This window comes from Vulpes lagopus, chromosome 6, assembly GCF_018345385.1.
Source record: "Vulpes lagopus strain Blue_001 chromosome 6, ASM1834538v1, whole genome shotgun sequence".
Classification (NCBI taxonomy): Eukaryota; Metazoa; Chordata; class Mammalia; order Carnivora; family Canidae; genus Vulpes; species Vulpes lagopus.
This window is the reverse complement of record NC_054829.1, coordinates 93,265,374-93,293,096: the sequence shown is the minus strand read 5'-3', so window position 1 is coordinate 93,293,096 and position 27,723 is coordinate 93,265,374. Positions and strand designations below refer to the sequence as shown.

General features: G+C 34.4%; 1 protein-coding gene across 16 annotated transcripts in view; it reads right to left on the bottom strand.

Annotated features, from left to right (window-relative positions):
• Positions 1–398: 398 nt before the first annotated feature.
• The window catches only part of PDLIM5 (PDZ and LIM domain 5), a 212,149-nt gene continuing 184,824 nt past the window's right edge, over positions 399–27,723 (bottom strand). For all 16 annotated transcript variants that reach the window (XM_041758599.1, XM_041758591.1, XM_041758593.1 and 13 more), the window contains 5 exons: positions 24,391–24,565; positions 10,736–10,916; positions 8,178–8,298; positions 5,163–5,278; positions 399–3,614 (listed from right to left, as the gene is read on the bottom strand). In XM_041758599.1, coding sequence (XP_041614533.1) covers positions 3,525–3,614; positions 5,163–5,278; positions 8,178–8,298; positions 10,736–10,916; positions 24,391–24,565 — 683 coding nt within the window. In that variant the 3' untranslated portion in view covers positions 399–3,524. The remainder of the gene's footprint in view (positions 3,615–5,162; positions 5,279–8,177; positions 8,299–10,735; positions 10,917–24,390; positions 24,566–27,723) is intronic.

Below are 27,723 nucleotides of genomic sequence, written 5' to 3'. Positions count from 1 at the left end.
TGAACCCTGGTTGATTAAAGCATGAAAATGTAGATGGTGACTTAAGTTGTTTTAGTATGATATATGATATAATACAGCTCTTGATATGACAGGTTATTCCAACAAGCAGTTTTAGCAGCAAATATTTTCTAAAACAATGGGGCTTATTTATGTATTAATTTACAAAGATGTATTGTGTACATGCTACATGCAGAGCATTAAAATAGATTAAAGTAGAATAAATGTGACACTCTTTTCAAATGTTTTGTTTCTGGGATATTTTGATAGGCAAATATCATAAAAGAGGGATTCTCCTGAGAATCATTACTTCTTTTCCTATCCCGTAACACTATTTCATTCCCATGATGCCTTCATTGGAAACCACTTGCCATCCAAAAAAGAAAACCCAGGAGAACTTGTTTGTATCACTGCAGCCATTTATTTATTATGTGCACATTAAGGTATTACTATACTGATTACATTTCTCACATGGTTTTTAATTAGAAAATGTATCCAAAAGCAAAACAGTACAGATGTATACAAACGTAATAATGTGAAGAAACAGAAAATAGAGATGAACAGATAAGGCAAATGATACTCTGAGAATCCAAACCCAATACCTTAAAACATCTGGAGGAAAAGGATGACAAACTGAAGCTGCACTAGATTTGTGTGAAATTATTCAGCTTTCCCTTCCCTTATGTTGGAAAAGCCTCTTTTTTTCAATAGAGATTATTTAAAAAGCTCTAAACATCACAAAAATGTTAATATAACACTAGATTCGTACTAACAAGAGAGAGGAAGGAATTATTTTCTATAGAAGTGGTCCTACTATACTACCCCTTGAAAATGGCACCATGAAAACATTTTTGTTGTAGATAATTTTTAATCATAGGCTACACTAATATTTTGAAGATTTAAATTCTTATTTCTATTTGTCTTAATACTGTGACCAAATGACTAGGCTTTAGTTTTAGACTCTAAATGGAACCTGAATCAACAAGAAATATGTACGCTACTATAAACATAAGCAGCAGGGACCTCTCTAGGCTGCCATTCTAGCAGGCAACATTTAGCCTTTGTAAGTCTAGAAAAATGTTATAAACTGGAATCTATCATTAGTATTTTGAATCTGGGAAATACAAGTAAGGGATGTTTAAGAGTCATATACTGTAATTTAAATCTGTCTTATACTAAGTACAGCATTCCAAAATATACATCAAGAAAAACTAAAAGTAAATGCTCTACAGTAAAGAGGTAACAATTAAAAACATGCTACTGATATGGAATATTTATAATCAGAAAAATAAATATTCAGGGAGCTCACCAGAAGAATAAAGTGCTCTGCTTGTTATTAAATGCTGGTGTATTAAATATGGCATTCCCTACTGGAAAATACAGAGATTCTTCTGGGTTATAATCAGTATTTACTTCATAGGATTAACTGTTTTAGCAACAGATATAAAGCTTTGCCACAAAGAAGAAGGACAAAGCACAAAGACAAAATGATAAATTAGGAAGCAATGGTATCTTTTTAGGGATAAAATTTAGAGGAATGCAACATTATGCTCCATGAATAATGTACACAAAGAAAAGTCTAATAAAAATGATATCCTTACTTAATGTACGATAACTTAATAAGAAATCCAGGTCAAATAAAATTCTTGAAAGGAAATACCCAAATGCAACTGACTTTTCAAATACTATCTTGGCATAGAATCTACAAAGGTAAAACTAAACAACCAAAAAAAATCTCTATTACATCCAAACAAAACCACCAATTTACTTTATACTGTGTAAAGCAGGAGACCGACAATAAGATATGTGACAATGCACATCAGCCAGCATGAACTCTACAGGTGGTTTCAGCAGCAATGAGAAATAATGCACAATTCAGTTCCAGCACTTTATTTCAAAAATAAAACTTCCTGCCTCCCTACAAATGCAGGGTGAGGAGGTAGTTTGGAGTTGCTACTGGTGAAGCCACTTCATGTCACCCTTCTCATGCTTTTATTCCCAGTTAAATTATTATCTGCATATAATATAAATCTCCTAGACTATAAATTAACAGCTTTCAGGACAGATGCCTTGAAAAGTTCTTAGGGAGGTTAAACAAATATTAGAGCCTAAAGCCTCCCTCTATAACAAACATGCACACAATGGAAATGAAGTCGTTAGTGAGCTACGGGGCAAGAAGGACTTGGAATTCTGTCTCAACTTTAAAAGCACCTTGCCCCAGACGAACTGATATTTTACTTTAGTGGTATAATGGGCTTCTGTCCGTTTTGGAAATAGAGAAAAACTATCTAACGTCATAATCTGTTTTCTCACTGGGTAAATATCAATAGGATTCATAATTTCACCTCAATTTTTGCTCTGCCTTCATGTATTATCTATATAATTTTTCTCCAAATAAAGAAAATAAATAACGAGCCAGTCTGAGTAACTGACCACGTTCCCCTCCTATACTACCAACCTCTGGGAATAAAAGCTTTCTAAGCTTTGTGATCACATTTGGAAGTGGTTCATTTATTACTCAGAGAGAATTACTATAAGGAAAAAAACCCTTAGATTTTATCATATCCCCAAGCTTTACTTCTCTAATGTAGAATTAAAGAAAAAATTATTCTGCAAGGAGAGTTCTCAGCCTTTATCAGACAGTAGTACAAATTTGAAATTGATCTAATGGCTTCAGGGTCTGAAAAGGGGGGAAATTTTTAAAAATTTTGGATACAGTCCTCTGATTTACTCTGATTCTCAAATACATTCTTTTCTACTTACTCTCTTAAGTATGAGGGAAGGGGTGAAAATGGGAGTTTGACTAATACAGGTGATACAACATATACAATGAATAGAAACGGTCGTATTGTAATAAAAGGTAAAAATTTGAAACATAAGCTATGTGGTGGCTTTTTGGTGGGGCGAATGAGAGAAATATATAACATCTTTTTTTGGCATGGCACATTTTGATGGAAAATCTCATTGGTCTTTCCGACTGGAATGGTCAGGTGTAAGACAAAAAAAGTACATACACAGTTTTTTAAAAACAGACACCTACTACTGATAAAATTGTGTTTAAACTACTTCCTATTTTAAAGATAAGCACTATTAAAAATACATTTTATTCATTGATAGAGTGTAGGGGCAATTTTCATTGTCTTTAACAGATTTACTCAGAACTACCTAACAAGGAAAGAAAATATAATTAACTCAGCATAGATGTTAGAGGCTTTTATTCTAAAATTTAATTCTTCACTAATTTATTCTATGATGAATTTAATAGTCAACCAGGAAATTGGTTTTTATAAAAGTTATTTTATGAGCAGAAAATACAGGAAAAAAGTAATCATAAATGCCAAACTGTCTCTTTACTTTATGAAGCCAAATATTTCCTCATTGACTTGGTTTTTAAAGCTGGAATTTATCCCTTCAGGGCCACTATTATTTTTTGAAATTCCTATAAATATTAAATCTAAAAATTAATTGGTAATTCTAATTCTCCTCTTTCTCTTCAAATTTCTTCTCCTCCCCTGAACTGCTGACTTTCAAAAATTCACAGAATGAGCATGTTTCTTGCAAAGTGGCTTGTCCTTCTTGGAGAAAAATGTCTGACCTTCCAAACTTTCACAACATACCTGAAAAAGAAGCATTATTTAAAGAATATCATTATTTTATCAAATATGCCTGAAAAAGGAAAATGATTTTTCACTTGATGGATAAGACAAAGCACTTTAGTTGGCTGTATTAGACACTGACATTTAATGATTACTGATACTTCATATAATTTTCAAAAGCATTAAAGAATGACTTTTTCTAGAATGCATTTTAATTTATTTAAATCATTGATCATTATTTTTTTTACTAGGCCCTAATAAAAAAAAATAGACACATGAAGAGGTCACATTAAATGTAACTTCTCTCACTTATTGATGCTTTAAATTTGCCTCCTGTTGTAGGAAATCAAAGTACTCAAAACGAAAATGCCATTTAATTGCTGTACCAAACATTCCCAAGCCCCCAAACACAAAGGCATAGCATACTTGAGAATTCTTTTTAATTCTTAATTTTAATCTGGCTATTGGATGATTATATGGTCTGTTTATTAACCACATTTATGTCTTGTCTTTCCTATTGCCTTTCTTAAGTATAATAGCATAATACAGCAGCTCTACCAGAGAACAGGAGAAGGTAAAACCCTAAAACTTGTTGCATTTTATAGATATCATGAAGTCTAAGAGGTGGATGACATAAACAAGATGAATTTAATGGTCAATCAGCTAATGCTTGGGGAAATAATTTGATTTCAATTAATATTACTTTTTCCCCTTCATACAACATGTATTGAAAATTATTAGATATATTAAATCTAATTAAAAAATTCAAATATCTGAACAAAATATCTTTATTGGATATGTACTTTCACAATTAAAAAAGTCTTAGGGTAAATGTGAATCTCTTCAACTATCCTCATTGTTAAAAAATAAAACCAAAAATATTAAAATATCAAACAACATAGGTAAATCACTACATGTTTATTATAGTCTCAAAAAATTATTCATGTATTATTGCTAAGGAAGTGAAATCAACATGTAGTCTGCTTCCATTCTTAATTCAACAATAGATTTTTAGAATTGTTTATTTCTACTTCAGGCACCCAATGTTTCAAAAAATTACTAAAAATACTCCAATAAAATAGAATTTTAAGAAATGTAAAGGACTCTTGCTATTTTAAGAAATACATAGTTTGGGCAGCCCGGGTGGCTCAGTGGTTTAGCACCACCTTCAGCCCAGAGTGCGATCCTGGAGACCAGGGACTGAGTCCCACATTGGGCTCCCTGCATGGAGCCTGCCTTTCTCTCTGCCTGTGTCTCTGCCTCTCTCTCTCTCTGTTCTCTCATGAATAAATAAAATCTTAAAAAGAAAAAAAAAAGAAATACATAGTTTCTCCTTACAAAACACAAATTTATTGAAAACGGGATTTTCTCTAATGGGGTAAGCATCTTATTTTGTGCCAAATAATTCAAAAAATGCCAAAAATTTTAATGAACAATTTTCAGAATCACCATAAAAATACTTTTAGGTGTGAAGGATTGAAAGACACAAGAACTGTTATTTCCATTTAGTGCTTAGGCTAAAACTGGCCATATTGTGCTCTTCTAATTTGGAAATAAGAGTTAACTTACTGAGCATACAAAGCAAGTGTCATGCCAGGTATAGCCCAGAGCTTCCAGGAACATGTCGCCAGCTTCTATGGGAAATTCACATCCATGGCATATGGTACCAAAAAGGGCATAATAATCTGTATTGGGGCGGGGATGGGGGGTGGGGAGACATAATTTAAACATGAGAAAGCTTTAGAATAATAGTTCCTAGAAAGCACCAACAAAATTGGAATTAAATGAGAAGATGAAGATAAAGTTACTAGTAACTGGAAAATGTTCAGAAGGCATGTTTGGCTTGAGGTATATGTGTAGCATGTTTCAGGTTACCTTTGGGGTAAATATTATTTACATAACTTAACGCCCTTTATTCCATTTTTCCACATAATACTCCTCACTTATCTCCAGCTGCTTAAATGTCCAAATATGTATCAAGAACAACTCTGTTCCCTGAGAAGTTATCAATAGACATGACTGTTTTAACAAAAGACAAGAAAACTTCCAAAAACTAGCAACAGTTAAGACTAAAGAACGTTAAGTCAAGAAGAAATATCTGATATTAGCACATTTAATAGAGTATCTGACTTGGTAGGGAAGAAAAAAAGTCACAAGAAACTTCCATGAGTAAGTGCCATGAGTAAGTGCCATGACTAAGTTTCTAGCTGGACTCTATCATAATGGTATTAAGCCACTATTCTTTTGCTGCCATTTCTTTTCAATTTTATGACTTCAGGCTGAAAATCCTTAGCCAGAGCACACCATTTACTTGACAGAGATTACAGTTATAAAATACTAATAGAATTTCCCTCTAAAGAAAGCAGTTTTAATGAGAAGTCTCTTTATTATTACTAAATTAGAACTTATTAACAATTTTCTTTTATGTAGCTATTCTTACTACTTGTGTTTACTCCACAATAGAAAGCAGATTTTCATTTCCAACTTGATTTATCTTTCTTAAAAATCTTCAATATTCCTCAGCACCACTTGCTCAACATATATACACAGAGTCCTACTATGTGCCAGACACTGATGGGGGATATAGAGGTGAAGACAGATGTGCCTACTCTCTTTACGGTGCTTACATTCTCATTGGGAGCAAGTGTTGTCATTTATTGTATTTTTAAAATAAGTCATAATAAATAATTTCAAATTGTGACAAGAACCATGAATAAAACAGTCATGTTGGGTGACTATACAGAATAGTTGGGTGTAAGTATGTAACAAACACTCCATTAAACAGGTGAGTTAGGAAATGCTTCTCTAAGGAAGTAACAGTTGTTCTGAGATTTGACTAAAAAAAGGCAAATATCACCACAGAAAAGCTGAAGAACATATCAGAAGAAACAGCAAGTACAAAAGCCCTGAGGCAGGAAGGGTCTTAGCATGTTTAGAAAAGCAAAAGGGCCAGGTATGCCTAGAATCCAGTGACAGAAGGTAAGGTGGTAGAAGATAAGGTTGGCAAAGCAGGCTTAGTAAGGAGAATAGTACTCAAGTGGAAGCTGAGAGGTATCAAGCATAATCTGAGTCACACTGAAACAAAATATTATCATAGCTGCTATTTGAGGGTCGGGAAAAAGAAGATGGACCATTTTAGTTGGTGATTAGAGCCATTCAGCAAAGAGTGAGTTGGATTTAGTTGTGACTATTGACGTGGAGAGAAATGAATGAATAAATATATACTGGGGTTTGGGATAATGGATAGTGGGGCATTTGAGATGGGAAAGGCTGAGTAAATAATAAGAATAGGACGTTAAAGAAATACAACAAAAATAGATGAAGTTGATTAGAAGTGACATTTAAATAAATCTACAATAATATTTTTTATTTTTCTGTAAGCAATATTTGAGTTAAAAAAATCTGACTTCTTAGACTACACTAAATATGATATTAAAGCTAGATAGTTTTATATGTATTTACTAGATAGGGACCATCTGCCAGTTAGTCAAAATGCAAATGTTAGACAGTTGCACAGCTTAATTTTAAAACAAACAAGCTCTTTCTTCAGAAGAATTAGGTGAAATTACAAAATGTGAAATACTCCGATTGAATCAAGGTAGGTGCGTTACAGCCATCTTGTCCCCAAATAGCCCATAGATGGGATAAGTTCACTGGAATTTTCATAGAGCTTTCTGGTTAATAGTCTGGCATAGATCTGGACTGGTCTTAGCTAGGAGCTAAAAGGAATTGAGTGAGCAATAAAGGGTGAAGTGATGTTGACTAGCCTCAAATCAGAAGGTGACTGCTCCTTTAATAGTGTGCTGTATTCCTTAACCTCCAGCACCACACTTGGAATTTCAAGGTAGCTCATCAATAAAACTCCATATGGAAGTGCTGTGGTAGTGAATGTAGGCATGACAAAGGGAAAATATTTTATTTTTTGAAACATATGTGTGGTACTAATATCTAAGTAAGAGTAATGTTAATAAATGTTATGAAAGTTCACTTTATATAGCCTTTGGGAAAGAAAAGAAGTGTTCAGAGCTCAGGTAATTAAGATAAATGTAGTAGACTGGTCCTTAGAGCCCAGTTTATTAAAAATAATTTTACTAGGGAACAATCCAAGTCAAGGTTACCCTCCCATTCAGTAAGAGAAACAAAGGACTTCCAATTTATTGTCAAGACAGTTGCCTTAAAGAGCAAATCAGTATCACATTCAAAAGTTGATAATTTCTTTTTCTTTTTTTTTTAAAGTTGATCATTTCTAACGTTTATAACCACTCAAAATTCACTGTTACAGTGTAAGAGGTGGCTTTAAGCTACACAACTTGGTAGCATTCATATCCATAAGTAAGATATTTTCCTACTAGGTAGTGCTTATATGTTCATTTCTCTTAAAGAAGTCGAGAATATCTGTTTCGATGAAGTCACATAAAAATTTTACATAATTTTTTGCTATATATTTAGAGTAGTTTTAAATGTCCCTTAAAAATAGTTAGGAAATCTATTTTGCCCAGTATTTCCTTTCAGCTTTATAGGAATATAAGGGCTAAAGTTTTATCTTTATTCAAAACTTAAGAACTAGTGGCTTTAGGATCTTACCAGTCTCACAGTATGGTTCACCATCCTCCAAATGAAAAACATTATTACGAATGGGTTTTCCACAGGCCACACACACAAAACAGGAAACGTGCCAAGTTTGTTTCAAAGCATTGATGACTTCCTGTTAGAGAAAGGTATTTGGATGTAAAGAAAGATGACAATACAAAAATGCTTATTTTACTAGTTGTACCAACATAGCCCTTTTAAACTGGCCCAAAGTAGATACATGCTTTTGTCTTTACTATGAGCTTTTCCTCTAAGTAACAGATGATACTTAAGGACACACTCACAAATCATCTAAACTGATACACTATATAATATGTGTGTTTCCCATAAATACATATCAATAAACTTAAAGAATGATTATTGTGTTTTTTAAACATTACACATGTGATGAATAAAGTAATAAGCATTTCCTAAGTGCTTGCTAAGAAACATTCTGCTTTCTTTCAAAAGGGTGTCAGGGAACATTAACTTACAAAGGTTTCAAGTATTATCTTGAAAATGTCATGGAGGAAAAAAAAGAAAATGTCGTGGAGGAAGGGCAAAACATTTAAAAATTAAAACAAACCGATGCTTTGGTGCATTATGGAAGCAATAACATAATCAGTGTAATCCAATCAGTTTAGCACATGTTTAGGATTCTGGAAATCAGCTATGACTACGCTAAGCACATACTCAAATGAGTGTCTAAAATTTGAATTATAAAGTGTGGATTCTAGTCAACAATGGCGCTAGGGTTAAAAATAGCAATATCGAAGACTTGGGCCAGATTTTAATTAGTAAAAGAAGTCTTGAGAAACTGGTTTTGCAAGGAATCATTTCTTTGAATTGAGAGAGATAGAGTCCGTTTAACATTATTTTTAAAGAATAGTTAACAAAATGGGAATTTACTATTTCCATAATATTTATCATAAAAAAGAGGATGCTACAGATAAAGTATGGTTACAGCTTTGTAAATGAATTACTTACAAAGAGCAAACGGGGAAGAAAATATATCCTAAGGTAATAAAAATTGCCTAGGATTCCTAAATACATAGGCCATTTAAATTTTCTTTTTTACATTTTCTGGTATTTTCTAACTGCTGTAGACTGAAATATTTTTCATAATAAAAATTGTTAAAATAAAATTACACAGTAAATTATTAGCCTTAGAAAATGCCATACCAAAATTCACACTGAAGGATACTGAGGAGAAATGATGGTTTAGCTCCAAAAAAGATCACCATGAACATGTACAACAAATTACACTGAACCAAATCATTTCTCAAGGTTTTTGGCATTTATTTCCCTTTCTATCCTTGAGACAGATTACTATTCCTTCTTTAATAGGAAATCAAATAACTAAAACACAATCCAGAGAATCTGTCTCTGTAGTGAATTTCTGACCCATCTCTAAGGCAATGAGGGTAAGATTTCCATTTCCTAGAACCTCATCTGGTTCAAAGACTGCTACCTGACTTTGTGTTATTATTCTAAAATTTATAGAATATATTTATATACTAAAAGAATATTAATATATATTCAACTTATTACTTGTCATCTGGGAATTTACAGCCTATATCATTCTATTCTTTTGTTCCCAATATATTGTACAAATTAATAATATAGAAGTATTTCATGTAGTATATTTACAATTTAAATGTCCTCAAAGATTTAGACCCATTTAAAGATGTAATCTGAAATTCTATGTATTCAAAATTCATACTAGCTTTTCTCTCAAGATATGAATTAAAATTTCATTATTATATTTTTATAGAGAGAATATTAGAATTCAGCAATGCCATTTCTATCCTTTATATTAGCTGTATGAGCTTCATATGACATCAGGCACCTTGGATGCTTCTAAAATAAAATTCCAACTCTTGGTCACCCATAGGAAATGACGGACCCTTTATTTGTAAATTGCAAACAGGGTATTCTAGAGCAGGAAATTCATTCATTCATTATTTATTATATATCTGACTCCTAAATTACTCCTTTTTTTGAAAAGAAAAAAAAGGTGCTTATTTTTCTATCACATGTATATGCTCATAAAATAGGTTATATTTTTAAACATTATATGCATTTAAGAAAAATATATCATTTATAAGCCTCACGTTTTATGTATTTCACGAGATCTGTGCCCTGTGCTTGAACCCTGACAAATGGGGAAATGCTGCTCTTATAAAAGCTATGGAATTTAATTTAAAACAGTGAAGGTGTCAGTTCTGAGAACTCTGATGTGTGTGGTCCTGTGCGACCTCTTCATTCCTGAGCAAACAGGGTCCTGTTGAGGTAGCACACCCACAGTAAATTATTTTTTCCCCACAGTGGCTAGACTTTCACTAGACAAGCGAGCACTCAGTAAGACAAAACCAAAGACAACTTAACTCCTTGAGTCTGATACACTTCTACAGAGGTCTATTTAGTTTTACTTTACAATAATAAACAGTGATGAAAACAGAGAGGGGATCAAGCAAGAAGAAAATAAAAAGAAAACTGAAGGAAAGGTTTCAAAACCAAAAATTATTATGCTTTAAAGTTCACTCAGAATAAACATGTTTCTGATAACTTACTCCAAGGATCTTCCTTTGGCATCGACCACATTCAGGAGCAAAGAATTTCTCATAGCACAGCTCACAATACAGGGCTCCCTTTTCCTCTACAAATCCAATGTAGGCCATTGTATTTTTGCAGTGAGAACAGTTAAATTCTTCTGGATGCCAAGATTTCCCCAGTGCCACTAGGAATGGTCCCCTGCCAGAAGAAAGAAAGAGATCAAGTTGGCTTAGGAATAAAAGTTTCTAAAGTTAGCTTGAATAGAACCTCTTTTAGGAATGTCCAAACAATTAAATACTTGCTCAATTATCCTTCTCAAGGGTTGAAAACATGGGTGCTGTAAATTTACATAGCAAATCTCTGAGTATTTATGTGAAGAGAAAAAGAGGGAGCATTAAAAAGCACTTAAGGAATTCTTTCGAGAAAGGCCTTTTCCCCCACTTTTTTCCATCTTCAAGAGATTTGGTGGTTATGTTTTTTGAGCTGCAATGAGTGGCTCTGTCTATTATGATTATGAGTGAGAATGAGGATGTTAACTCTAACAGAAAATGAAGTAACCAGAAAAAAATATATGGTTTAGGCAGAGACAAGAATTTGACATTTCTATAAAATAAACAAAAGAGAAATCTTAATTTGGTAATGCCAGAGTCTTAAAAATGGTAATAATTATTACCTGAGGAAACACTGCAGTCAATTTCTGTTCCCCACACATTGTTTCATTACTTATTTCTTAACTCTATTAAGCATATCAAATGTTTATAACCCCTCCAAATAGACTATGGAAACTGTCAACTGGATATTAACAGACTGCTTTGCAGCTACTTAGAAAGGTTTTATTTAATTAAAACTTGAATGATTTTTAATGCACATTTGTATCAAGGTAACAAATGTTTGTAAAGAGATTTTTTTCCATTAAATATTATACAGTCATGAACTGATAAGATGGGTTTGGTTTGCTTGACAGGAATCCATTATGAAGCCTTATCTACTCATGAAGCCTGCAGAAACGAACCATTCTAACCTCTGTAACATACTTTTCAGTAGCTCCATCACACTAATTTTTATTCACAGAGTGGCTTTACCTCCAAGGCACTTTTACACTTATCCAATTTGTCCATGCAACATTCCTGTGAGATAGACCAGGGCAGTTATTACAAACTCAGTTTAACAGATGGAGAAGCTGAGATACAAAATGTTCAAAAGATATGACAAATATCATAAAATCACTGACTGAGTGAAGGTCAGAAGCTGAATTTCCTGATTTCTAGTGCTGGTGTAGTCAACTGATATTCTGCTTTTCATCTCATTACCATCAATTATCATCACTGAGTGACCACAGAGTAATTGTCAGTAAGCAAGGATACCTGACTTCTAGGCAGATTATTAATAGGAAAAGTCAGAGTAATGAGCATCACAAAATCGAAGCATTTTTTTTGTCTTTGACAATAACATAAACTTTAGTATTCTGTAACTATTTCCCATTGGGAAATTCTTTGGATATACACTGATGTTTACTCAGAACCAGCATCTAATTCTGCAAGTCAAAAAAGTAAGAAGGCTCTTGATGAATGGTAAAAATGTGTTCTGTGAGGTATAAGAGGGTATTTTCTAGCCTCATTTTGGGTTAACTTGTTTTTTTGTTTTTGTTTTTTTATTAATAACATGCCAACTTTTATTGGCTAGAGCATGCAATTCTCAGCATTTGAGACAAGTAGTTTATTATTATTTTTTTCAGCTTTAGGGCATCATAAGTTTTGTTTTGTTATCACTAAAAAGGAATGTCTTTGTTAACTGTTTCCTGCCAGAAGAAAAGGGCTACAGATCATTTATTCTGTCACCAAACTTTGGGTAGGTTGTCCTTCAATTTTAAGCTGGATTATAAATAACAGTCCAATACTCAGTGAGTTCTTCCCCCTCATTTTCTCCATATGTATTTGGCAAGTAGATTTAAAAATAAACCAAGGCGTCACAATGCCCAAAGCTAGATAAAGTTTTATGACTGTGCAAAGCTTTTCTACCAATTGGGCATCTAGTTAAATAAGCTTGAAAAATCTGCCAGGTTAAATTTACTCTGACCACAAGATAGGGTGTGATAGAACTCTGCTACCATTTGTTTGAGTACTAAAGCAGAGTCCAAAGAATTTGTTAGGCTGAATTTTTTTATTAGGGCACATCTTCAGCTCTTCCATAGGCTGGATGTTCCCTTGAGGCCAGTACCCTTATTTAGCTTTCCAGATTGCAAAAGAAGTCAATCCAACCTCACACTGTGCACTCCACAAAAGTATGGTATCCAACTGGAGTAAAAAAAGTTTACTCCTGGAACATGGCCATCAGTGCCACCAAATATTTAACAGAATTCATCTGAGGAAAAAAAAAAACATTTAGGAACTGATTGATGAACATATAATCCATTTTCTAGATTTTCTAAAATATGTGTTGAAATCAAGTCAGACTAGCTGAGAAGGAGGGTCTGCAACTTATAGCATACCGGGCCCAACATACTTCACAGAATTAGTCCCTTAACAACCAGTGCTCCACATGATACCATCAGTCTGCGCTGACACGTGTCATAGGAAACAGCTCTGTAATAGTCACCCTTGCTTTTTCTCTAAGTTGCTATTGAGAGTGTTACTTGTTAGATCACACAGGGTCATTTTCACATGGACTCCTTGAAGAAAGTCCTTTCAGGTTCTTGTAACAAGAACAGTTTCGCTTCTTCTGAGCAATAGGTTTGTTCTTTTACTCATTTAATAGTAAGTTTAAAAATTCACTTTATTTTTTCGTTGACCATTAGAAGGTTTAAAGCCAAATTTAGTCTAACCCCAGGCAAGCATATAGGTCATTACAATAGGTTTTGTCCAGTCTCGATGGCAAATTTTTGTCCAGTCTTCATTTTTAATGGTCCCATTCATGATTTTCATTCTTCATTTGCCTCTTTTGGAATTTAGGAGATTTTCTTATATTACATGTATTCTTAAAAGTGTTTTAAAAGGTTTCTAGAATAGTGTCTACTAAAAACAAATTGATTAAATTTAATTGAATCATTCATTAAAGGAATAACTTCAAGATATTTCCTTAGTTCCTTATCAAATTTGAATAGTGAAATGTCTTAACAGTAAAGAAACTCCCTCTGCACCTTTAAAAACTGAACTGAAAATGACCCTTGCTCCTGCCAGATCTCCTTTCTTAAACATGCTCAGTGCAGGTAGTGGCCTAGCTGGATATTCCCTGGTCCAGTTGAAAGAGCATCTTTCCCATAACGCCCTTGAAGTTATGTATAGATTAAGTAATGAAATCTCTTACATATAACAAAGTACTCTCTTCTCTGTCTTAGCAGAGACTGATTTAACAAAATCATTAACACAGGATTAATACTGTAGAAGTTCTTCTTGTTCCAGGTAGGACTGGTTTTCCATTTGTGAACTGGAACAACAGGCATGGGTAACTGCAACGTGGAATTAAGTCTGCTTCTACCTCTTACTATATTCTTTCCCATGGCCCTTCCCAAGTACTCCTTGGTTGACAAAAGAGGGGACAACAAGAGTTAAAGCACTGATTGGCTGAGAGAGAAAAGTTACTCTACTTTGAAAAAAAAAAAAAAGAGAAAAGTTACTCTACTTATGAAACTTCTACTCTGTTTATCTTCTGTGAGACTCATGCCAAAGAGAGAGAGAGGAAAAAAAAAAAAAGGAAGTAACAAAGGCAGGAAAAGATGTCAAAAGGAACAGGAAAAGGAACACGAATAAAAAATAAATTTATTATTTAAAAAAAAGAAAAAAGAAAAGCTTATATAGTGAGAAGGTGAAAGGGATTACAAATTTCAACAGGCATAATCTAACAGGGATTCAGTTTCAAAATCAAATGTGTGCTTCTTACATCCCTTTATTATTTAACTCAAATAATAAAGCTTAGTAATAGAAATTAGCTCTATAAATAGATGAAGAAAATATGAGAAGCTACTTAACATTCCTAAGAACATGTATATGATGATTTCTCCAAGGCCCAGCTACTTGAGATTAAAAACTGTATTTGACCAAAAGTTACTACATCAGTAGGAGCTAAAAACAAAAAAAGCTAAGAAAAACAAAAGAAGTTAATCAACAAAAGTTAAAAACAAAGCCACATAAGGGACACCTGAGTGGCTCAGTGGTTGAGCATCTGCCTTTGGCTCAGGTCATGATCCTGGGGTCCTGGGATTGAGTCCTGCATCAGGCTCCCCGCAGGGAGCCTTCTTCTCCCTCTGCCTATGTCTCTGCCTCTCTCTCTCTGTGTCTCTTATGAATAAATAAATAAAATCTTTTAAAAAAAAGTCACATAAAGAACCAACTCATGCTCAAAAATAAAAATAGAATCTGATACTCTACTTAATTAGATATAATAATAAAAATGTATAAACAAGTTTTATATTATGGTCAAGTTTTGGGTAGGGCCTGGCATGAACAGAGCCCAAGAACAAAGAACCAAAGGAAGAGTTTTCTGAAATAGAAAAGATTATTGGGAGAAATTGCACACACACAATCACAAATACAAGGCACATGCAGAAAGAGAGAGTAAGAGAGAATGAAACACCCTTGAACATGATAGTAAAGCACACTATCAAGACTTAGAATACTCACAATTAGCAATATTAATAAACTTACCCTCAAATTAGAAGTGCTGTACTTTTGATACCCTTAATTCCTCATTTCCAGTAAATTATGTCCAAACTTCCCAATTTGGAGCATTAAATAATATAGTTCTACCTTCACTGAGTATCATCATCTTTAATTTGTAAGCCCTCTAAAATACTGCATTTATTTATTTATTTTAGATTTTATTTATTCATTCAGAGAGATATAGTGCGAGAGAGAGGCAAAGACATAGGCAGAGGCAGAAGCAGGCTCCCTTTGGGGAGCCCAATGTAGGACTCGATCCCAGGCCCCAGGATCAGGACCTGAGCCAAAGTCAGATGCTCAACCACTGAGCCACCCAGGCGTCCCTAAAATACTGCATTTAAAAGTTTGTAAGGCCAACTAGCTTTTAATTTTAAAGACCTAAATGACCCACTGTTCAAGAATAAATGCATGGGTAAAAAGAGCCTGAACTTAACAGTGAATAAAAAAGACAAGTTCTAAAAAAGGGTAATATTGATAATTCTTTAAGCCTATTGGAGATAATTATACTCGGTTATTTATATTCATTATTATAAAATCTACAAAACAGGACATATGTTTCTATATATTAAGACAAATGAGAGATAATTTCAACTTGGGAAAACTGTTATCATACATTCCTCCAAATATTTTTTAAAAGTTCATTTATCAACTGAATGGATATTTACTAAATACAATGATATATGCCAGACACTGCTCTAGGTATAGACAATACGGCAGGAAACAAAGTCACCAAAGGCCTTGCTCACATAGAACTTATGTTCTAGCATGAGGGACAAACAAAAAACAACAAATTTAAGTGTAAGGTGTAGGGGGTACTGTGTAAGGTGGTAGGGGGAGTGGAATTTAAGCAGGGTGGCCAGGGATACCCTGATATTTGACCTGAAGGAGACAAAGGTGAGCTATGCAAATATCCAGGGGAAGAGAATCCAGGCAAGGTAAACAGTAAATGCAAAGGGCCTGATAAAGGCACCTGAGGAGTCTGAGAAACAGCAAGAGATAATGAGATGGTGGTGGGGTGGGGGTGACTATGTAGGGTCTTTAGGCCATTATAAGGATTCTGGCTTCTACCCAAAGGGGAATCATTATGGGGTTTCAGCAAAAGAGTGACATGATCTGATTTATGTTTAATCAGGATTTACTCTAGTTACTGTGTTGAGAACAGACCGGTAAAGGGCAAGGGCAAAAGCAAAAAGGTTAATTAGAAAACAAATTTATTATCCCAGGTGAGAAAGGATAGTGGCTTGGATCAGGGGATTAGCAGTAGTATAAACAGTAAGAAAGGTTCAGATTCTGGGTACCTTCAGAAGTCAAAGTCAAAAGGATGTGCTGATAGATCATGTGAGGTCTGGGCATCTGAGAGAAGAGAGCTGAAGAGGAGAGGAAGACTGGAGAAGGGATGGTATGTTAGGTAGGATTCTAATATGGCCCCCAACATACCCGCCTTCTGGTATACATGACCTGTATGATCTCCTTCTTTAGAGTGTGGGTGGAACCTATGAATACGATGGGACATCACTCTTATGACTAGTTTATTTTATATGGCAATAAGGATTATGCAGATGTAATGTAAGTTCCCTAAGTTGACACTGAGTTAATCAAGAGATTGTTGTTTAGAAGTGCATTTATTTCCACATATTTATGAATTTCCCAAATTTTCTCCTGTTATACATTTCTAATTTCACTCTATTCTGGTCAGAGAATATACTCTGTATGACATCAGTCCTTTTACAAGTATTGAAATTTGTTTTATGGGTTAACATGTGGTCTATCCTGGAGAATGTTCTATGTGGGCTTGCAAAGAATTTCTACCCTCCTGTTGTTAGCTGGAATATTCTATAGAGGTCTGTTGAGTCTAGTACATAGTGTGGCTCAAGGCTTCTTGTTGACTTTCTGTGCAGTTGTTATATACACTATTGAAACTGGGATACCAAAGTTTCTAACTATTATTGTTAAATTGTTTATCATCATTCCCTTCTATTCTGACAGTTTTTGCTTCATGTATGTTGGGGCTTTACTATTAGGTGAATACATATTTATAATTGTACCTTCTTGATGGATTGAACTTTTTATCATTATAAAATGTCCTTAATTTCTCTGTCAATACCTTTTTTCTTAATGCCTATTTTACCTAATAGTAGTACATACAGTTACTCCAGCTCTCATTTGGTTACAATGTTTGCATGATGTATCTTCCTGTACACTTTTATTTTAAATTTATTTGTGTCTTTTAACCTGAAGTGTGTCTGTTATAGGCAGCATATAGCCAGATTATGATTTTATCTACTCTACAATTCTTTTTTTTTTTTTTTAATATTCAGGGGGGTGGGACAGAGACACAGGCAGAGGGAGAAGCAGACTCCTTGCAGGGAGCCCAATGTGGGACTCGATCCCTGGACCCCGGGATCATGCCCTGAGCCGAAGGCAGTTGCTCAACCCCTGAGCCAGGCATCCCTACTCTACGATTCTTTTAATTGGAATGTTTAATCTATTTACATTTAATGTAATTGCTGATAAATTAGGAATTATGAGTGCCATTCTGTTTTTTTTTTTCTCTCTATGGCCTACATTTCTGTCACATTTCCTACATAAAAGAATGAAAGAGGAATCAAGGTCATCAGCTGACATTGAAAATGGGAAATAAGTTATTAGAGGCTTAAGGAGAAAAAAGAAGATATAAGTGGCTTTCTGGGAAAGTGGAAAAGTAAACACACTAGAAAAATACAGCAGATTTTTGTCATTATTAAGAATACATCTGAGATTAATAGTCATGAATTTAAAGTGACACTGATTAGTATGGTTGCGGGTTTTCTTCCAGTCACATCCACCTTCAGGTGTGGGCACAGGTGTGGGCACTAGTCTGGATAAAATCAATAGATTTTATCCAAACTAGTGGTTTCAGTTAAGTGAATATGATGAAATGAGAGATGAGCAAAGAAACTGAGGGTATATAAAGGATACTGACTAATAACTGACTAAGGAATTCAGAATAGATAAGGGAAGTAACGATATTGGGACCCAAAGGACAGTGAAAAGGTATTTGGATCAATGAATTTGAGGTTGCTGGGAGATAGGTAGGGAGTGGTTAAAGGATTGATGGAATTGAGGTAGTAGGGAGAGAGTGGAGATAAAGGCAGTGGTTCTTGAAGTAGAGTGAGGTGCTTAGAAACAAGATTGTGAAGGAAATGTAGTTAATGGCAAGGTCTAGGACATGAATGAAAATTGGTGGCTTAAGTTAACTAGAGGAATCGCTAAAGTAGAAAATGTCAGAGAATCAAGAGACCTGGATATCAGAAGGACCATATATATAGATAATGAAATCACCAAGATAGATTTCCATTGTTAATATATTTTCCTGAGGCAAGATTAATTTTTCAATTTTACAACTGTGACAATTTAGAACACTATAGATATCTCATGATTTTCCTAAGTACCATGATTCAGGACTCCTTACTATGGATATAAGGGCAGTACACATATATTTCTTGTATTACTGTAGGGTATGATGTACCTCTCACAATGCTTATATTACTACATTATGGTTATCGGTCCCAGGGCTTTGGCTTTTCTATCAGATGATAAAATATATGAAAACAGGAACTGTTTCTTAATTTTTATATACTCTAGTGCCAGTATGGAAACTTGCATATGAGCTTTAACTTTTTTAATATTTATTTTCTAAAATTGGGATATAAATGACATATAACATTGTGTAAACTTAAGATGTATAATGTAGTGGCTTGATATGCTTATATATTCTACTATGATTACTACACTAACAACAGCTAACACTTCACAAGTTTTCAATAGATATTTCTTGTATAACACTATTGATTTTATAAGCAGACTACTGAACCTTATTGCTTGTCATTTCTTTCAAATAAAAGAAATTGGCTGTGGAAGCTAGATAATCCTCACCACTCCTCTTTGTACCAAAAGGATTCTGGATGTGTTTCTCTATTAAACTTAATACCACACCAATATGGTTGTTGATTTGCTTGTTTGTATTTTTTACTAAAATATAACTGTAACATTTTGCTAGGACCACCTTAAAGTAACACAAATTTGGTGGCTTAAACAACTCAAATTTCTTTTTTCAAATTTGGGAAGTTAGAAGTCACACAGATAATAAATGGTACAACCTAAATTTGAGCCCAGAATTATTCAACTAGTGTTAGACAGACAATCAAGGTGTTGGCAGGGTTCCTCTTTTCTAAGGTCTTTCTCCTCGGCTTATAGATGGCCATATTCTCCACATGTCTTCGCATGGTCTTCCCCCATATATCTCTCTGTGTTCAAATCTCTTCTTATAAGAACACCAATCATACTGGATTACGGCCCACTGTAATGACCTCATTTTACCTCCTAAAAGACCCTATCTCCAAAGATAATCACATTCTGAGGTATTAGGGGTTATGATATCAATATGTGAATTTGGTGGGGATACAATCTGGTCTGTAACAGTAACTTCCTTAAGGGAAGGGACTATGTCTTTAACTTCTGTATCACTGGTGCTGAAAGGGGATGGTACACAAAATACTTAATGAGTGTTACTTATAGAATGACTACATTTCTACATTAGATAAGAAACTGGAAAAGTGAACCCTGGGTCATCCATGAGTCTAAGAATGCATGTATGTGGTACAAAGTCATTCTGATGGGGAGGTAAGAATTTTTAATTATTCAATCTATTATTTACTCCCTTCTGTCTCACTTATATACTAAAACACTATGAATAAGTACACTGCTGCACTCCAGTTATGGCAGGCCTGTTTAAGCTGTTTTTCTCTTGATTTAATACAGTAACATATATGACTATACATATATGTATTCATAACAGTTATATATTCATATATTAATATACCTTGAAGTATATTTTATTTATACAAAATTAGAATCATACTTAAAAATATATTTCTTTTTTAGTCTTTATAAAATACTACAAACATTTTCCTAAATAACAGTTAAAACATGAATAAAATGTTCAAAGTTAGATCAGAGCTCAAATTTAGGTCTTACCATTTATCAACCATGTAACTTCAGGCAAATATGTGACTTCTCTGTGCCTCAGTTTTCTCTTCCACAAAATTGAGGCAATTTTAGTAACTGTCTCACAAGCTTATAAAGAATTAAATGGGAATTCAGTAAAATTCTTAGCCAATACTTGACATATGCTAAGAACACATTAAACAATTATTATTATCCAAAACCAGGATCTTAATGGCACCATAGTATTAGATGCTGAACATCTGTGTTCATTCCAATTTTTCACTATAGTAAATCTGAAATCTTGGTCTATATTGTCTTGCTCATAAAACTTGGTCTTATCTTTGGCTATTTCCTTAAATTCAGGGGCTAATGCATTACAACCAGGAAACTTTCTATTTTCAAGTGAAATTTTAACCAAAAGGGAGAATGAATAAAATCTATTAATAAGGGACCACTGAGAGATTGAAATGCACAGTGAAACAAGCAAAAACCCCTGCTGACCTCTCCTTGGGGTGACTGAGATGGCTTGGTATGAGGAAAGTTTGAAAATCACTGAGCAAGAATCAGACCAGTAATGTTAAAAACCTCTCTCTCACTGGATTAAACAATGGGTTGCCTTAACGTGATTGTTCTGGTGCTATATTGCAGGCAAATACAGAACAATAGCACTGTGGCTATTTCTTTTAAGCATTCCATAACTAAGAAGAAATTCAAGCACTATAAATCCTATACTTCTTTCACAAAGATGATAAGCTAAAAGTGAATGGTTTAGTCAACTCCAGGTAATACAAGTAGTGAACAGATTTTAATGCCACCAAATATAATAGTCAAGAAATAAACTATAGAGTTTTCATAAACTCCTTCTATCAGAAAAACTAAAATGTGGTTTTGGCTACATTAACCGATTTTGTTTCCTTAATATACCAGCACCCAACTGTCAATCAATTCACGAGTATAAGAATCAAAGAAATGGTACTTCTATCATAAATGGATTGCAAATATTCCAGGGCAAACTTAATCAAAGCCTCAGCAGAATTTCTTATCCAAGTGTAAAAGGCCATTAACTAATCAAAGTAATGTCTGTTTAGGTACAACATTCATAACTCTTTTCAAAGTTCAAATAAACCAAAACATGTTAAGCATTACATCCAAATAAAATGTTCTATGCGGTTTTAAGGTATATATGTTCTATAAGAGATAACTAGTTCAGTACTAACATTCTGTAATTTTTCTGAAGTTTTCCAAAAACAATTAACTTTGCTAAAAAAATTAAAATAAAATAAAATTTGCCTTAGTTTGCTTTTACTTAAAAATGTTTCTTAAAATTCAAGATGTTTAGAAAATATATTAAAAAACAATACAAATTATAAAGAAATAATATAAATTATACTGTAGAAAATAAGAAATATAAAACAATCCTAAACTTCCCAAAACTCATCAGGTTACAATACTCTGTATTCAAGATATCAAGTCTGGAACTTCAGCTCGTTTTTGAAACAGGTGTCTAAGAGAATGTCACTTGATCTAACGAGTCTTTGCTTTGGTAAGTGATACTGACACTGAGGCCAAGAACAAGAATTATGCTTTGACTAGGTCTCTGAACTGACCACAGTATATTCAAGCTACGTTAGCATTTGAACACCAAGCAAATGTGCTATGTTAATTACTGTTATATGATCTTGACATGAACTAATCCCTGTTCCTATTAACTTCCCCAGTAAATGAAGCTTTAATGCTTAACTGATAACAGTGCTGGGATAATCCAGAGCAATATAAAATTTAACAGATGAGGGAACAATAAGTGATGGCCACTTATCTTATTAACATAATATATATTTATTTCACATCACAGAAAGATTGTGCATTAAAATTATATCCTGGCCTAGCATTAAAACTGAAACCAAGGCAGGTTGGGAGGGGTGGGAATGTAATTTCCTGGTTAGATCTTTGTATTTTCTCCACACATGCATTGGTACTTTTGATTATAGGATATCACAGAATTTTATAATCAGACAATATGAACCAACAACTGATAGGATTTGACAGTTTGTTAGCCTATCCAGTAATTGCTTACAACAGCATACAAAGAGCAGTGACTCTTGTCTCCATTATTGGTGTTTTTATCCAGAATATAGTATCCCTAACCACCTTATTAATATTAGTCCTAAAAAACTACTAAGTACAGTTAATTAAAAACATACTTTTAATTATTAGAACAAAGCAGTACCACTCTAGAGTCAATTAATGTATGTATTTCTGTAAGGTAGTAACCTTATAGTACCACTGTTAGGAAAGTGACTTTAACCAAACTGATAATATGGTTTGACTACTTGGGTCTAGAGTCACGCGTGATCTGTTCAGGTAAAACATTCACAAATGCCTTCTGTATATTGGTTACTGTCTAGACTTGGAAAACTTCTACTAATTTTCTTACTACTACCACTGCTACTGGCTAATTCTTATTAAATGGGTATTCACTGTGGAAAACACATTTAAGTGAAAAATAAAGCTTACAAAATACTGTTATATTTTATAATATATTTTATGTCTATAATATATAAATAATAATGTTTTTATATATAATATATAAATGATAATACATATTATATATATAATTCCATTTCTGTAAAATAACATCAGTCCTTATATGCATGGGTTTTAAAGGTGTGAACCCAGATATTCTTAGTGGTTATCTTGGAAGATAGAGTTATGTATGAATTTTTATTTTTGCTTTCTGTTTTACTATATTTTTGAAATGTTAAATGAACATTTATTTATTAATTTTTGATTTATTTATTCAGGAGAGACATAGAGAGAGGTAGGCAGAGACACAGGCAGAGGGAGAAGAAAACTCTGCACAGGGAGCCCGATGTGGGACTCGATCCCAGGACCCTGGGATCATGACCCAAGCCGAGGGAGACGCTCAACCACTGAGCCATCCAGGCATCCCACCAATGAACATTTAAAATAAATAAGCTGTTTTATTTTTAATCATGTACTGTGTGCTGTATCCTTGACACATTTAGTATTTAATAGTAGGTCAGAGAAAAGAGTATTTATATTTGGTTTTTCAAATAAAGTACTGAGGCTTTTTGGGCTTCATTTTAAGTATTAAGTAGAAACATTATCCTAAGTAATAACTACATCATAGAGTAGGGGAAATGCAAGTAAGCCTTAATCTTATTCAACTTTAAAGAAGCCACTGTTCCAACTATTTCAAAAAGGATAAATTAAAAGTAAGAAGAGCGCCTAAGCAATCATTTCAAACTATCATTGTGAGTTGCCAACACGGCAACTCACAGAGGAGGCAATAAGGTTCAGTTGGTGGAATCCCTGCAATCAACATTCTTATCTATACCTCCTAATATTTTAAAAACCACTTATTAAGAAATGCTCAGAGGTTTATTAAGAGTCAATATAGAGCACTCACTTAAGATCTCTGGCCTTTTTTCCCCTCTTAGAACTTAAGAGACAATAAAACAGATTTGGATAAGAGATATTTTAAAGAAGCAGGTTATGACCTAATCTAAAATTAAAAGTATTTATGAATATATCTGAAGGTAATTTTATCTTTCAGTGCTTTGGTATTCAAAAATCCAATCTTCTTTTCTCTAGGGCTCAAAGTTCTTTATTTTATATCACTAGTTATTTTTCATCTAAATGAAAAGTCCTCACTTTTACAATTTGTAAAAGATTGAAGTTCAGATAAATGATCTTCAGGGTCCCTCTAAGTCTTAAATTTTATTATTCTCTGAAAGGCCACATTAATAATTATTTTTCTTAGTTCTAGTAAGAATTAATAACTCAGAAAATTGGTATTTTTAGTTTTATTTTCACCGAGTCCAGAATTACTTTTCATTGTGATAGATTCTAATATATATATTCCAATTTATCTACTTCAATAACTATTACATAGAAATATACTAAGAATAATCTCACTAATAAAATTTCAAATCTTTCAGAATACTAAAAAAAAAAATCAACATTGGTATTAAGTACTTTCAAAAAAATTTCAAAAATGAATAACCAACCTGATGACCTGGTTACAATGGGCACACATTGGAGTTCGTTTCCCTGCTGGAATGTGCTCAGCTCTTTGCACTAAAGTATCCTGGTCACCTGGCTGGGGCTGTCCCCCAGCTGAGTTGGCTGATGTTACTGCTCCTGATGAAGCTGCACTGTTTGAGATTCTTCCAGGGGAAAGCACTAGGAGTTAAGACATAGAAGAATTAGATGGGGAAAAAGCCAAATATGACTTTTTCTAATAATCAAATAATACGTTGGTTATTAGAAATAATAACCAAACAAAATCTACTGATTTATTTGCTCACATATACGGAGAGGTTATGTATCAAACACTGGACTGTGACTACAGAAATAAACAGAAAAGAAAATCAAGGATTACAACACAGTGAAAGAGTTATGACAGATGAACGCATTTAAAGAGCTATGAATGCACAGGGTATTTATTGTAGGAAAAGTAGAGTCGCCTCTGCTTCCAAGAGGAGATACAGTTAAGGTGAATATTGACAGCGAGATAGTTCTAGTCATCTAGACATCTCTGCTAACCATCAATAGATTTAATTCCAAATACATCAGAGGAGTATTAAAAATCTTAATGTGTTGAAGATAACAAAAATAAAAATGAACTCACTGTATCCTCTCTCTCCCTGTATTTTCTAATTACCCAGTAGTATATGGTAACTACCTAAAAACCATCCTAGGACCTTTCCGCTATATTGGGTACTGCTGATTTTATATAACAAATACTTCTTGATTTTGCCCACTCATCTCTACTCCTACAATACTGTCCTGATTGAGGTCCTAACTGTCTTGCTAATTGCCAAAATGTCTTGTATCTTTTCTTTTTTAAAGATTTTATTTATTTATTTATTTATTTATTTATTTATTTATTTATTTATAAGATTTACTTATTTATTTATTCATGACAGAGAGAGGGAGAGAGAGAGAGAGAGAGAAGCAGGCAGAGACACAGGCAGAGGGAGAAGCAGGCTCCATGCCGGGAGCCTGATGTGGGACTCGATCCCGGGACTCCAGGATTGCGCCCTGGGCTAAAGGCAGGTGCCAAACCGCTGAGCCTCACCCAGGGATCCCCTAAGATTTTATTTATTTATTCACGAGGGACAGAGAGAAGAGAGAGGCAGACACAGGCAGAGGGAGAAGCAGGCTCCATGCAGGGAGCCTGATGTGGGACTTGATCCTGGGATTCCGGGATCACACCCTGAGCCAAATGAAGTCGCTCAACCACTAAGCCACCCATGCATCCCCGTCTTGTCTTTCTTAAAGGCTCTTCCCAACTGCCACCCAGAACTGAAATCTTATCAGATCACAATGCTGTATAGGCCACATCAAGGATCCCCCTCATTTCTGACCACTGAATGTATTCCATGCTTCTAAGCACTGCATCCAGATCCCTCCAGGGCTCTATGCCTGCTCTACAGCCTCACCTCTCATCACTCTCTGCCTCTGTTTTCATGCTGCAGCAATATCAAAGGCTTCACATTTTCCTGTGAGTCTAATAAGCACAGGCTGTCTTCACTATCATTTCTCTCCTCTTCTGTGTACCTAGTAACCACTATATATCATTTAAGATTTAGCAGAAGTCAACTGCTCCAAAAATCTTCCCTGAAGTACCTCTCCCCCACTGCCTATGCCACATAATCCAGATTGAATGTTTCTCTTTCACGTTACCATAATTTCTGTGAATGACTTTATTATTGTTTCTACTTCATATATCTATGTCTTTTCTTCCCCAACTAAATTGTTAAGCTCCCTAAGAGCAGGAACTATGCCTTATTCCTCACCCTAGCAACTAATACAGTATCTAGAATGAAGGAACAAATGAATAAATTAATGAACTGGAATCAATACATAAATGAATGAATGCGATATCTGTGAGGGAATGAAATGAACAGGCAGCCTGCTCCTTACCCACAGGCAATTACAATGTAGCAGAAAAGAAAGAACAGGGGATCTCTGGGTGGCTCAGCGGTTTAGCGCCTGCCTTCGGTGCAGGGTGTGATTCTGGAGTCCAGGGATCAAGTCCCACGTCGGGCTCCCTGCATGGAGCCTGCTTCTCCCTCTGCCTGTGTATCTACCCCCCTCTCTCTCTGAGTCTCTCATGAATAAATAAGTAAAATCTTAAGAAAGGACAACTTTTGTTTATAATAAATAATAATATAAATTAACTGCATGTATCTGTATTGACAGGATTCATATTACAGGTGTGGTTAGAATTAGATGGTTAATTAGGATAACTGAAAGGATTACTCTCCCTTACCAGAATAAAGCCTGTTTGCAATGATGTGCAATTACAGATCCAGAAACCCAGCTTTAATAATACTTAGCACATCTGCATCTGGCACTTGAGCTGTGAAATGGCACTTTATAGGACAGCAAGCTTTACTATTGCCCTTGTTTCAAGTGACTCAACTGGGATAGAACATGTTTCATTCCCTTAAAGTCACACTTTATCTTATAGAAATGGGAAAGAAAATTACTGTATACATGCTCTTCCTTGTTACCTCATTCACTTGCACAATTTGCTCTTCTGTGGGTCTTCCATTTCTATATCCAGACCCTACTTCCCTTAGAGCAACAGATAAGCATTTTCAATGCCAAATCCTGTTCTTGTCTTTAAATTCAAGACATTCAAAATGGGTTTGATCTTTTTACATCCATTACCAGCTCTTCCTAAGAAGTCCCTCCTGTATGTTTGAATTCTCCCATTTACTCAGGCACACCCCTCTGTCTCCTGTGTGCCTGACAGTCCTCAGACCTTAACAAATGCTTGACTCTAAGTGCTCCCAAGGTCTGTCCCTTCTTTTCAATCCAAACTCCTGGGCTATCATTTGAGTCCCAGTATTGAATCCCTCAAGTCTGGAAAATCACAAATCTCCTAACCAGACTCTCTGCTGCCAATCTCTTTTCAACCTTCTCTGCTAGACTATTTTTCATACTACTTTCATCATGGTTTCTTGCTTATTCAGTCTCGTTAGACCAGTCCTTCAAGGAACTCACTCCAATCTTCTTTACAACCTTATCATCTATGCCCACTCACATCCCTGTCTATCATCATACCTATTATACTTATTTAATATTTAATTTGAGCCATCACTATTTGAAGGCACAGCTCCATGAATTCAGGCAAGATTAGCATAATTTTAAAAATTCTATTTGAGGCAAAGAATAATTAAGAAACTGGCCCAAGGTCATGTAGCAAATAAAGGTCAATCCTGAACCCAGGCAGTTTGGCTCCAGAGTCAGTCCTCTTAGGCACTATGCTATAGGTTACTCACTGTCCCTTCATCATGCCAGGCAAGACCCTGCTTCTATGACCATCA